This window comes from Phascolarctos cinereus, unplaced genomic scaffold, assembly GCF_003287225.1.
Source record: "Phascolarctos cinereus isolate Bilbo 61053 unplaced genomic scaffold, phaCin_HiC Scaffold_8;HRSCAF=390, whole genome shotgun sequence".
Lineage (NCBI taxonomy): Eukaryota > Metazoa > Chordata > Mammalia > Diprotodontia > Phascolarctidae > Phascolarctos > Phascolarctos cinereus.
The window spans coordinates 75,263,976-75,278,583 of NW_027556291.1; the positions used below are offsets into that span (position 1 = coordinate 75,263,976).

Sequence of the window (14,608 nt, forward strand, 5' to 3'; positions counted from 1 at the left end):
AGGAACCTCTGGATTGGTTCAGAAAAGCAATCAAGGAAATTAGAGAAGAGATCAAAAAAGTAAGGACTGGAATAAGAATTCTTGAAGTGAAAATCAACAAGTTTAGCCAGCAACTAGAGACCTTAGAACAAAAGATAAAATGATTCTTTCTATCAGTAGATTATAGAAAGGGGAAAAAAAAGACAATATAAAAGTAATACCCAAAAAAAAGGAGACAAAGAAGGAATTTTTTTTTAAATATTGTTAACACGAGAGCTCTGTAAACAATAATACTGAAGTTGAGGATAGGCTGCAGAGAATTAATCTATGGATTAGGAGTCTTCCTGAAAAATATCATGAAAAGAAAAGCTAAATGCCATACTCCAAGAAATCATACAGAAACCCTACCCAGAACTATTGGAAGCAGATGGCTAAGTCCGGGTCAAGGAAATCCTTAAGACATCAGCAGAAATAAACTTTGAGTTTAAATTATCAAGAAAGATAGTCCAATTTTGGAATGACAATATCAAAGAACAAATCTTGCATAGGAGAAGAAAAAAAATCTTTTGATTCTAGGAAAAAACAATCTACATAGGCATGCTGGGATGACTCTGGAGTTACAAGAAATCCAAAATTGGAATGAGACATTCCCCAGAGTAAAGGACCACAGCTGAAACCCCAACACAACAAATCTCAAAAGGGTAAGCCAAAACATCAAGGAATATGCTCACAAAAATGGACACACTTGAATCATTTCCTCAAAGGAAGCTAGGTGATCCAGGTTTTAAATTTTCAAACTGACCAAACTGAAGGCTAAATAGTTTCAGGTAGTAATGAAAGACTAAGAAATGAAATGTTTATCTGCATGTAAAAAGAGTGACATGGAGACACGAAGGTGGGGGGGAGAGGGGTAATTTTATATATTGCTAATTTTTAAAAAATCACAATGTGTGAGTGACAGTGAAAAAGCAAAGACTATGCTACCAAAATTATTCTCAAAAATAGGGACAGAAGGCACTGTGCTGACTGCCTTTTGTGATGAGAGAAAAATGGTCTCAATATCCAAAAAAAGCAAAGAAAGAGATCTATAGCCCCATCTCCCTAATGAACATTGATGAAGAAATGCTAAATGAAGTCCTGACATGTAGACTTACAGAAACACATTCAGAAAATAATTCCCGGTGACTGAATTGGAGTCATACCAAGGATGTAAGAATGATTCACAAACAAGAAAACAATGAACTTATGTTTGTATGGAAATAGAAAGCAGCGGCTCCTCACCTACCTCCAGGATCAACTAGGAACTCCTTTTTCTGACATTTAAAGTTCATTACACACACACACACACACACACACACACACACACACAACACACACACACACACATACACACACACTCATACCATGTATCTATAAATGTGTATCTACAAATATATCAATCAACCAATAAAAATTTGTTAAGTACCTACCATGTGCTAGGCACTGTGCTAAACACTATATGTTAGATATGTATCATTTATCAATATAGGTAAATATATACCATATATATACACATACATATGCACATATATGTAAAGCATCTCTCAAACTTTAAGTGACAGAGAAAATAACAATTTGCATTGATAGAGGAAATTTCTCACTGGGAGTTCCTTGTACTGATAAAATCATAGGTCTGGTCAAATACATAAGGAAACAAACAAACAAACAAATAAAAGCAAAATTAACCCTATAAACATCAAAGATTTTAAAAGTCACAATGATTTCGGTGGATGCTGAAAAAAGCCTTTGATAGACTTTAAATCTCATCTGTTACAAACCCTAAAAGCCTAGAGATTGAAAGGCTCTTCTTTAATATGATCAAAGGCATATATTTAAACCCAAGAGCTAGCACTGTTTGCAATGGAGAAACACTATAAGTTTTCCCAATACAAACAGGGGTAAAGCAAGGATACCCAGTTCTCCTGATAATTATTTGACATAGTTCTCAAAATGTTAGCTATGGTGGTAAGACAAGAGAACAAAATGAAAGGCACAGACAATTATAGCAGCTCCATACTAGCAATGGGCTTCCTCAAAAGGTGGGGAATTCTTCCATCACTGGAGGTTTTTTTAGCAGAGGCTTAAATGATCCCTGTAAGGGGTGTCATAGAGGGGATTCTGGTTCAAATATGGTTCAAATTGAACCTTCAGAGGTCCCTCCCAGCTCTGTGATTCTGTGCTCCTGGCTGATGAGTGATGTATAATGAGGAGACCATACAGCTCAGCACGAGCACTGGGAAAGATGAGGGGGCCAGAGGATGGCTGGGTGAGGAAATTAGTCTCCTAATGGAATCGACAGCTCAGTCAAGAGAGGCGAGGGACAATGACTCCATAGGAACCGACCAGGAAGGGCCTGAAGCACATTTCCAGGAGAAGACGCCTGCCGTGGCCCAGGGGTCGGAGGAGGCGGCCATGGTATGCTCAAAGAGGAAATTAGAATTCCAATTGGAGCAATGAGGAGAGCTGGCCCCAGACAGCCCATCACTAGGGAGGTGCTGGAGAAAAGGACCAGGTGGGAGGCACCTTCCTCTTCAGCTGGAAGGAAAGGGCCCCCAAAGCCAAGCCTCCCACCTCCAGCTCAAGTTTCAAGGCATCCTTGGGAAAAAGGATACTAGCCTTAAATGAGGACAAAAGATGGGGAGAAAAGGGGAAAGTGAAGCAGCCTCTAAGCCCAGTCTGGGGAAGGACACAGCAGTGGCAGACACTGGGGGTGGGAGAAAGGCCACTGGACTTGGGGTCAGACAATCTGGGTTCGAGTCCCTGGCCTTTGATGCTTATTAGCTGGGTGATGAAGGGCATGATTTCTCTCTGAGTCTCAGTTTCCTTTGTCTGAAAAATAGGGATAATCCTTACACTATCTAACCCACAGGACTGTGGTAAGGAATGTGGAAAAGGCTCGGAAAGCTTAAAATGTTACAAAAATATAAATTTTATTGGAAAGAGACAGTACTTTTGGTGGAGGATCTCCTAACTCCACCCCCACCCACCCAGCTTTCTCAACTCTACTGATTCCTTCCTCATCCATGCTCTAGTAGGAGGCCAGGGAGAGGAGCTGTTTAATATAGCAAAAGAGGCAGAATTCAAAGTCAGGTACTCTGCCAAAGCTAGTGTTTTTCTCTTGCTACTCTGGGACCCTAGCTAAGGCATTTCTGGGTTTCAATTTCTAGCATCTCAAAAAAAATGAAAAGGAAGGAAGCAAGCCTTTATTAAGTGCCTACTATGTGCCAGGCACTAGGCTAAGCACTTTACAAAGAGTGTTTCATTTGAGCTTCACTGCAACCTTGTGAGGTAGTGGTGTTATTATCTTCATTTACAGATAAGGAAACTGAGGCAGACAGAGGTTAAGCAACTTGCCCAGGGTCACACACCTAGTAAGTTTCTGAGGCCAGATTTGAACTCAAATCTCCCTGATTCTAGGCTAGCACTCTATCTACCTCTCCACTCAGACATCTTTTCCAGCTTTGATATTCTCTGTTCTAGGTTCCCTCCTGGCTCTGACATTGTCTGTTCTAAATTCAGAGCTAGAATGAAGGCTTAGTTCAAAGCAGCAGTATGGTGAAAAAATCACCGGCTCTGGATTCAGAAGGCCTAGGTTTGAATGTGGTCTCTGTCACTTTCTACCTTCATGACCTCGGGAATGTTACTTCATTTTCCAAGCCTCAGCTTCCTTTTCTAGAAAATGAAGTGCTTAGGGCCAGCTAGGTGGCACAGTGGATAGAGCACCAGCCCTGGATTCAGGAGGACCTGAGTTCAAATCCAGCCTCAGACACTTAACAGTTGCTAGCTGTGTGACTCTGGACAAGTCACTTAACCCCAAAAGCCTCACCGAAAAAAAAAAAACCCAACAACAAAGCAAACAAATAAAAAACAATTCTTGTTAAAAAAAAAAAAAAGAAAATGAAGTGCTTAGACTAAATGGCCTGGAAAGTGCTTTCTAGTACTAAATCTATGACCTAAGAGTCTCATTTTTCAAAGGGAGAAACTGAGGCTGTAAAAGTAAGTGTCTAGCCTAAGGTCTCATAGAGACTGAGAAAACTAGGATTCAAATCCAGTACCTCTGACTCCTTCCTCATCCATTGTCTTCCCATCCTCCCATGCTGCCTTGGGTATTTTCTGGCCCATGAGGTATCACCATCCCCAGAAAGGTATTGAACCCATCCCTCTGGTTGATGGCCCAGAGAACATAGCAAATGCTAGCATGTGATTGGCATAAAGTGGGGGGGTAGGGCCGGGGGTGGGGGAGGCCACACTCACTTTTGACGTAGACGTACACTCTGGTCATGAAGCTTGGGTCCTCTGAATCAGAGATGTCTCTGTAGCTGCAGGTGAAATAGCCGGTATCACTAGCCACCATGCTGAAGATGGTGAGCTGGTTGCAGATGAGCAGAGGATCATCAGAGCACCGGCGCTCAGATATGCGAAAGGAGCCACTGGAAGAGCTGTTGCCCCAGCGCCAGGCTAGTGAAGCCGATCCCCTGTTGAAACAAAGACGACAGACACATTCTCAATCACAGCTGGGGTAAGAGACACATTCTGGAAACGGAGCCTGCCCTGGTTGCTTGGCTCAGCCTTCCTAGGGCCAGTGGCGGATGGAAGTTCCACTGGGAGAGTAAAAAGGTATAATCTAGGATGTGCAGCAGCTCTGGGGAACTGAGCTTAAAAGCAGCCCAGGGTCCCCCAAATTTACCCCAAGAGAGCAGTGGGGAGCCAGTGGGTGGCTCGCTGGCTCCTGAAGGGTCTTCTTGGGAAGAAGAGTACTTTCCATCTACTCTGTACTATCCTGTATGTTGTCTATTTATGCTCACATTATCTCCCCCATTAGAATGTGCCACGCCTGAAAACAGAGATTGTTTGGGACTTTCTTTGTCTCCCTAGTACCTAGGACAGGACACAGTACACACTAAGTGCTTAATAAATGTTTGACTGATTGATTGATGAGATGTATGTCTTAAATGCCTACTGTTCAGACCTTCATCACCTCTCAGTAATCTCCTAATTGGTCTCCCTGCCTCCAGTCTCTCCCACGCCAATCCAACCTCCACACAGCTGCCAAAGTGATTCTGAAAGCACAGACCTGCCCGGTCACTTCCCTTCTCGGTAAATTCCGGTGATTCCCCATTACCTCTGGGGTAAATTACAAACTACTCCGTCTGGCATTTAAAACACTTCCCAATCTGGATTCAACGGAACCTTTCCAGACTGATTCTACATTACGCCCTCCCTCCTCACCCTCTCCATTCCAGCCGAGCTGTCCATCTGGCTATCCCTCACACAGGCTTCCCACTTCCCCCTCTTCTTAGAATCCTTAATTTCCCACAGTGCTCAGCTCAAGGGTCACCCACTTCCTACATGAAACCTTTCTAGATTCCCCCACCAACTGTCACTACCCTTGCCACCAAATTACTTTGTATTAATTTATTATCTATCTAGCTAGGCAGCTAGGTAGTGCCGCAAAGGCTAGAGCACCAGGCAGGGCTGGAGTCAGGAAGACCTGAGTTCAAATCCAGCCTCAGACATTTACTAGGCATGTGACCTTGGGCAAGTTACTTCATCCTGCTTGCCTCAGTTTCTTCACCTGTAAAATGAGCTGGAGAAGGAAACGGCAAACCACTCCAGGATCTTTGCCAGGAAAACCCCAAATGGGGTCATGAAGAGTCAGACATAATTGAAATGACTAAAGAACAAAAGTCTGTCTATCCATATATCTATCTTCACGTGTTGTCGCCCCCAGCTAAGATAAGCTCCTTCACAGCTAACATTTATAGAGTGCCTACCATGTGCCAGGCACTGTGCCAAGCACTTTATAAACATGACTGCATTTGATCCTCACAGCAGCACTTGGAGGTAGGGGCTCTTATGACCCACTTCACAGGTAAGGAGACTGAAGCAAACAGAGGTTAAGTGACTTGCCTAGTGTCATACAGCTAGGAAGTGTCTGGGGTTGGATCTGAACTCAGGTCTTCCGGACTCCAGGCCTGCCTGGTGCTCTATCTATTTCAGCACCACCTAGCTGTCCCTAAGGGCAGGGACTGTCATTTTTTGCCTCTGTCCCCATTATCTAGCACGGTAACTGGTTCACGGTAGATAATAAGTGCTTGATTGACTTTAGTAGAGGAATAAGACAGAAACTCAGGCATGACTGGACTGCTTTGCATTCTCTGCACAGCCTAGAAAGATATTGTCACATTGAGCTCAAACCTCTCCGGCATCCAAATGCAAGAGAAAAACAGAGTGAGCTCAATTCTCCTTTGCTGATTGTGGAATATATTACCTTCCTCCAAGCTTCTTGCCTGTGGTGCATTTGAATCAGGGAAAGGATGGATTTCCCAAAGCCAGTGGATGCAGGACCTTATGCCCCCATTCTTGGCTAGGCCGTGGCAAAGTCTCACAGAATTCTGAGCTGGAATGGCCCTCGAGGGCTCCATGTTCTACCTCCCTCATTTCATAGAGGAGGGAGCTGAGGCCTATAGGGGGGAATGGAAGGACTTTGCCACCTACTACCTTCAGGGCCATAGATGAGCTCAGATTCTAACTCAAGTGCCGGGACTACAAATTTGAGGTTTTGCCCAATCTCCCACACTACCTGTCTAATTGAATCCAATTCACTCAACAAACCTTTATTAAAAAACTACTGTAGGAGCAGTGAGGTGGCACAGTGGGTAGAGCACCGGCCCTGGATTCAGGAGGACCTGAGTTCAAATCCAGCCTCAGACACATAACACTTACTAGCTGTGCGACCCTGGGCAAGTCACTTAACTCCATTGCCTAGCCACAAAAAAAGCAAAACAAAACAAAACAAAACAAAAAAACCCTGCTGTATACAGAACATTGTGCCTGTGTTGGGAGAGATACAACGTTTAGATGAGACCCACCCTGGCTTTCTGGCCAAGATGGCTTCCTGAACAGAGGCAAACTGCCCAGCTCCTACATGTCTGCCTACTCTATCAGAAATCTGAAATCAAAATGATCACGAAATCCAATGAGAAACAACAGCTGGTGATTTCTTGCACCCCAGACCTGCACAAAAATCCGCCTGCCATTGACCACTTTCTCCTTCTTGACACTCTCTTTTCTCTAGGTTTTCAGGACACTCCGCTCTCTCTCCCCATTCTCCTCCTCCCTTTCTGACCGATCCTTCTCAGTCTCCTATGCTGGATCCTTCTCCAGATCATGCCCTTGAACCATAGGTGACCCTCAGGGCTCTGTTCTGGGCCCTCTTCTCTTCTCCGTCTAGACTGCTTTACTTGGGGATCTCATTAGTTCCAATGGATTTAATGACCATCTCTATTCTGAGGATTCTCAAATCTACCTTTCCTGACCCAATCTCTCTGCCAACCTCCAATCTCCCATCTCCAACTCCCTTTCAGTCACTTCAAACTGGATGTCCAGTAGACATCTTAAACTCAACCTTCCCAAAACAGACCTCATTATCCTTCCCCCAACCCCCCCCGCCGCCTACCTTTTCTATTACTGCTGAAGGTAGGACCATCTTCCTAGTCCCTCAGGCTCACAACCTAGGAGTCATCCTGGACTCCTCACTATCTCTCACCCCCCATATCCAAGCTGTTGTCAAGTCCTGGTGATTCCACCTTTGCAGAATCTCTGAAATACTCCCACTTTTCTCCTCTGACACTGCCCTCACTCTGGTGCTGGCCCTCACCACCTCACATCTAGATTACTGCACCCTTCCTCAAGTCTCTCCTCATACCTGAATTTAGCCACCAAAGTGATTATCTTAAAGCAAAGGTATGACCACGGTACCCTTTCCCCTCAATAAACTCCAGTGGCTCCCTATTACCTCCAGGACCAAGTACAAAATGCTGTTTGGTGCTCAAAGCCCTTTATGGCTCAGCCCCCTCCTACCTTCCCAGCCTTCTTACCCCTTACTCCCCAACACGTACTCTTTGGCCTGGTGACTCCCAGCCTCCTGGCTGCTCCATGAACAAGACCCTCCATCTCTCTGCTCTGAGCATTCTCTCTGGCTGTTCCCCTTACCTGGTATACCCTCCCTCCTCCTCTCCGACTACTGACCTCCCTGACTTTCTTTAAATCCCAACTAAAATCCCACTCTCTAGAGGAAGCCTTTCCCAATACCACTGTTAATTATTTCCTGTTTATCCTCTACATAGCTTGCTTTGATTATGTATCTGTTGGCATGTTGTCTCTCTCATTAGAATATAAGCTCCATGAGGGCAAAGATGATGGCCAGGGTAGTCAGTGTTACAATAAGAAGGAAAGTGTGCCAGGCACTTTGCTGAGTATTCTGCAAATATTATCACATTTGATCTGGAAGGTAGATGCTATTATTGTCCCCATTTTATAGTTGAGGAAACTGAGGCAGAGAGGTTAAATGCCCAAGGCCACACTGCTATTAAGCATCTGAGGCCAGATTTGAACTCAGGTCTTCCTAACTCTGGGCCCTGTGCTATTTAAGGTCCAACTAAAATCCCACCTCCTATAGGAAGCCTCCCCCAATCCCTCTCAATTCCAGTGCCTTCTCTGTTCATCATCTCCTATTTATCCTCTATATAGTTTGTTAGTACATAGCTGTTTGCATGTATGTCTCCTCTACTAGATTATAAGCCCCTTGACAGCAGGGACTGTCTTTTGCCTCCTTTTGTATTCCCAGAGCTTAGCACTGTGCCTGGCACATAGTAGGTGTTCAATAAATGTATAATGACTGAATGATTCATCCAGGAGCCTGCCAGTCAATAGGAAAGGCAGGGAGGGTGTACTGGCGTCTTTGAGAAGAGCCAGAAACACATGTAGCACACAAGACCCTCTGTCTAGAGGGAGCAAAAATGGAGGGGCCTCCATGAAAGCCCCAGGGATGTCCCAAAGCCCAAGAGTAGAAGGAAATCTTGGAAACCCCAAGGTCTGGCAGTCCTGAAGATCCAGATCTCTGAGCTCCAGAAAGTATCTAACCCTGGGAGGTGAAGGTCAGCACAGGAACCCAGGATAGAGGGAACAGAAACCCAGAGTGAGATCAAGCAGGGCTGCCCTCCTCACCCTCTCTGCATGTCTCCAACTCCTTCACGACTGGGGCTAGTCACTCTTTTCTTTGTTTCTCTAGCACCTGTGCCTGGTGCCAAGTGGGAAGGTGAATTAATGTTTGCTGATTGGATAAATGAGTGACTGTCACTTAGGGATACATACATGACAGAACTACAAAGAAAGCAAATACTTTGTGATGCAATGGGAAAGCCATTGGCTCGAGCCTCAGAGGCGCTGGTGCTCACTACCTCTACAACCTGAGCCAATCACTTCCCTCCCTGGGCCTCAGTTTCCTCTTCTGTAAAATGAGAATGAAATCAAAGGGCCTCAGAGGTCCCTTCCAGCTCTAGTTCCTCCAGGACTTTCTGGTCACTCAGTAACCTCATGCCAACACATAGCTTCCAACTACGAGTCTTCTCTAAGACTCCTTCCTGGAAATCAGGTTGGGGTTGTGTGAAGAGTTCTGGGCATATTCTGGGAAAGTAGCACTGTGGTCCTGGGGAGTCTCCCGAGACTCTGGCAGGCGATTCTCACGCCTTGGACCAGCTGTAACACTCTTAGCCACAAGGTCTCTCCCCTGCCACCTTCCTGGGGAGAAATAAGCAACTGTTGGACTCTCCAACCTTCTGACTCATTTCCCTGTCCCGTCTTCATGGCCTAGCCCCTGGGGACCCATTTCCCTGTGCTCTTAACGTTTGGCACGTTATGCAAGGAAGCAGAGCCCTGTTAGGCATCTGTAGGCATTGGCAAGGTCTGCAAATCCAGTCTAATCCAAAAAGCATTCATAAATGCCTCTTAGTGTAATGTACCTTGCTAAGTAATGGGGTCACAAGGGCACAAAAGAAACAGGGTCACATAACTATTAAGTGTCTGAGGCCAGATTTGAGCTCAGATCTTCCTGATTCCAGGCCCAGCATTCTATCCACTGTTCTACCTAGCACTCTAAAGTTTGAAAAGCACTTCTTCAAATGTCAGTTATCTCATTTGAGCCTCACACCAACCTTGTGAGGAGCCCCCCATGTTACAAGTGAGGAAACAGAGGTACACAGGGTTAAGTGACTTGCCGAGGGTCACACAGCTAGGAAGTGTCTGAGGCCAGATTTGAACTCAGGTCTTCCTGACTCCAGGACTGGTGCTCTATCCACTTCAGTGCCACCTAGTTGTCCCCTCATATATGACAGACTCCAGCAAATCAAACTATCCCCTCCCCAACCCCAACCTTCTACTTCCCATACTTATCCACCTCATTGCCAACATTTGGAACTCCACCTCCTCACCTCTACTTGGTATAATATAATCTATCCCTCAAGGTTCAGCTCAAAGGCTACCTCCTCCAAGAAGTCTTCCTCACTTCCCCCAGTAGGAAGTGATCTTTCTCTCTTCTGATCCTATACTGGTTTGCTCTCTTAAGACTCTGGGGCAGCTAGGTGGTGCAGTGGATAGAGCACTGGCCCTGGAGTCAGGAGGACCTGAGTTCAAATCCAGCCTCAGACACATAACACTTACTAGCTGTGTGAGCCTGGGCAAGTCACTTAATCTCAATTGCCTCACAAAAAAAAAAAAAGAAAAGAAAAGAAAGAAAAACAAAAACCCAACAACAACAAAAACCAACTCCTTCTGATCCCATATCTTTTGCTCTTTTTATACCCTTATTGCATTCTGCTCTATATTATGGTATTTGAGGTCCTCATGCCTTAAAGTCAGTTAACGAGTTCTGATTTATGTCATTATTTCTACCAGAGTGGCTAACAAAAAGATTTACTGTTGGTGTTAGTACTGATATTATTTTTACTATTATTAACAACAATAATCATCACGATAATTCTAAATTAACATTAAATAAGTAACTGAGGCTGGATTTAAGCCTCATACACTTAACAACAATAATAACAATCATAATAACAAGCCACATTTTCAATCTTAAATGCCTCAAATACCTTATAAGCAAGGCAGTACAAGTGATCTTAATCCCATTTGATGGATGAAACAACTGAGGCCTGGAGAAGCTGAGCAACTTGCCAAAGGTCACTCAGTGAGTACCCAGAGTCCTCATTCAGGACTCAACAAAACTGACCAAACCATACCCCTAAGCATCAATTTTCAATATCTAGGAGTTTCAACTGCACGTACCCCAAGCCCAGCATATACCCTGGGACCTGGTTTCCTAAAAACAGTCCAAACCAAACCGAATCTCAACTCTCAGCTGAATTTCAAAGAAAGTGGTGATGATCACAGAAGTCCAGGACAAAGTAAAAACCCAAGCACTCCCAATGAACTGGATGCTCTGCCTCAGTCTCTTCAAGAGAAATGAAATAACAACCCTTCCAAAAAGCACTCTCTATCCTGTAGCTCCTTAAGGATGACTTCTACTCTCTAGGCCTCGGTTTCTTTGAAATAGTAGGAGAAGGAAGGGGTTATCATCCCCTTTAGCAGATGAAGCAAGGTCAAGGGCAGGGAGTGGGCATAGGGGGGTCACAACTTAGGGCAGCATAATTAAATTAAACTTAATTTATCTTCATTTTCTAGCTTGAGGAGAAATTAGGGCACAGGAAGTTGAAATGACTGAGAATTATTAGATTTAGAGTTAAAAGGACTTTTAGAAAGCATGCTGGGAAGAAAGAACACAGAACTAAGACAGTCAAGCCTGGAAGGGGCCTTAGAATATAAAATGTAAGGTGACAGGATTGTAAGGCCTAGGGCTGGAAGGCACCTTAGATGCCATACGGACCAACTGTTTCATTAGTTGTTGAGTTTTCAATCTTTTCAGCAATTTTTTTCTGCTTTAGAATTTTTTTCCTGCTTCTCCAGAGTTAAGCATGGTCTCTATAAGTCCTCAGTGTTCAGTTTTGAGAGAGGTTTTTTTTTTTTGGTTCTTCCCATTTACACTGTCATCGTTGTATATATTGTTCTCCCATTCTGCCTGCCTCACTCTGCATCAGTTCATAGAAGTCTTCCCAAGTCTTCTCTGCATTCTTTTCTTTTTTTTGAGGCAATCGGGGTTAAATGACTTGCCCAGGGTCACACAGCTAGTGAGTATCATGTGTCTGAGGCTGGATTTGAACTCAGGTCTTCTTGACTCCAAGGCTGGAGCTCTATCCCTCTGCATTCTCCATATTCATCATCTCTCCTGGTATATTAATAGTTGCAAATCTTCATGTAGCACTGTGTGCTTGGTCATTCTCTAACCAATGGGCATCTACTTTGTTTCCAGTTCTTTGCTACCACCCACAATCTCGTCATTTGGCAGATGAGGAAAATGTATTCCAGAGTGAGGAACTTCAAGGTCGGAAGAAAGGGATTAGAACAGGATATGTAGATCTGGGAGTCATCTGCATAGAGATGTTAGTGGAATCCAAGGGAGAAGATGAGAACACCGCAGTCCTTTCACCAAAAGTATCCATTACACATGAATCAGCCTATCAATGTCCAAGAAAGCAAAAGAATGTAAGACTCCTGGACTCTAAATTAGGCTAGTCTCACGATTTGGCCAAGGATCTGCAATCATTTCTCTGGGTGCCTTTGTACCTCTGGTCTCTTGGTGATATGAAGGCAGGAAAAAAAGAAATAAGTCTGGGATAAGTCCCATAATTGAGACCTAGCGACACCTTTGACCTTCTATGCAATACACACACACACACACACACACACACACACACACACACACACACACACATATACACACACATTCCCTTTGTCATAATTCAGTGGGTAAGATCTGATGGGGGTGAGTGTATCAGGGTAGGGAAGGCCACTCAAAACCTTAGATGGTTAGTTGTATAAGAGATTTCCCCCCTTAAAGAATTTTCAGCTGCATCAGCACAGGTCTACATAGTTCCAGGATGGGTTGAGTGACTATGCCACTATTGTCTGCCTTGCTCAGACTCCAGATAGAGTAGAGGGCTCAGGTCCGGGTACCACATTTTACGGAGGTCACTGATAAGCTGGAGAGTGTGCAGAGGGGGCCGACTAGCATGTGGAAAGACCTTGAATTAATGCCCTATGAGGATCAGTTGAAGGAAATGGGGATGTTTAGCCTAGAAAGAGAAGATTCAAAGGAGCCCCAAGGGCTGTCTTCCAGTATCTGATGGGAACTCTTGTGAGAGAGACATTAGGCTTATTCTGAGGGCAGGTACTTAATATGTGCTTATCAAATCAACGAAATTAGAGCAATGAAGGAAGTCACAAAGGCACAACGTTGGACCTGGTGTCGGGAAAACATCTAGAACAGCTTGAGCTGTTCATCAGAAGCTAGATGACATGTATGTTGTAGGAATTTGTGTTCAATCAGTCAACAACAGGCATTAATTAAGTGCCTACTGCATGCCAGGTTTTGTGCTAAATGATGGGGAAATGAAAAAGAGAAAATGGTCCCTGCCCTCAAAGCACTTCCGTTCTCCTCGGGGAAGACAGTATGTATTCGTTAGCACAGACAAGAAAATTGAAGATAACCTTACTGGAAATGGCCCCAGCAGTTGGTGAGACAGGGAAACCTCCTCCTACAGGAGAGGGCACTGGAGCTGAGTCTTAAAGGAACCCAGGGATTCTATGAGCCAGAAGTTGAGAGGAAGAGAATGTATTCCAGGTATGAGGAACAGTCAGAGCAACGCATTAGCAAGGAGGTCATCATGACTGGATCAGACAGTCCAGGAAAGGGAGCAGAATATGAGAGGAATGAAAAAGTGAGAAGGACCCAGATTGGGAACAGTTTAAAAATACTAAACAAAGAAGACTGGATTTGATCTCAGAGGTAACAGGAGATCAGTGGAGTTTACTAAGTTGACAGAGGGACTTGGTCAGACCCATGCTTTAGGAAAATGTCTTTGGCCGCTGAATGGAGGATGGATTTGAAAGGGGAAAGGTAGGGAGGCCAAATAGGAAGAGGAATTGTAGTAGTCCAGGTGAGAGGCAAGGAGGGAGTGGGAAGGAGAGGGCGTAAATGAAAGATGGTAAAGAGAAAGATATCGCAAGACCTGGCAACTAATTAGCTATGTGGGGTCATTGGGAGAGAAGAAGCGAGATTGACACCAAGGTTGTGCGTCTGGGTCACTGAAAGGCTAGGGGTGCCCTTGAGAGTAAGAGGGAAGTTCAGAAGAGGGAAGGGTTTGGGATGAAAGAGAATGCATTCTATTCTGGACCTATTGAGTTTGAGATACCTGTATCTCAAATTCCTATATCTATGGACCTGTTGAGTTTGAGATTCCTAGGCTGGGGTGGATGATCCCTGAGTTTCCTTCTCTGCTATCCCTTAGGTATGAAGCTCCATTTCCTACCTTCCTGACTTTACCCAGGCTGTTCTCCATACATGAAATGTTTATCCTCCTCATCCCCAGTTCTTAGAATCCCTGCTTCCATTTCAAGGTTCTACTTAAGTGCAGCCTCCTGGTCCCTTTAGTTGTTCAGAATTCCTCTCACACCAAAATTTCTTAGTCTAGGCTTTATATTTAGTTATCTACATATAGATTGTTCTACATATCCCCCTCCCCATAATGCAGTAGAATGTAAGCTCCTTGAGGGCAGGGACTTGGTCTTTTTTTTCTTTTTATCTCCAGCATATAGCAGTCACTTGTTGAAATGAAGTATATTCTGGGCTAGGTAG

General features: G+C 44.4%; 1 protein-coding gene across 1 annotated transcript in view; it reads right to left on the bottom strand.

Moving 5' to 3' along the window:
* The window catches only part of LOC110203184 (vascular endothelial growth factor receptor kdr-like), a 220,866-nt gene that overhangs the window by 124,195 nt on the left and 82,063 nt on the right, over window positions 1-14,608 (bottom strand). The window contains 1 exon segment of the mRNA XM_078147996.1: window positions 4,273-4,493. Coding sequence (XP_078004122.1) covers window positions 4,273-4,493 — 221 coding nt within the window.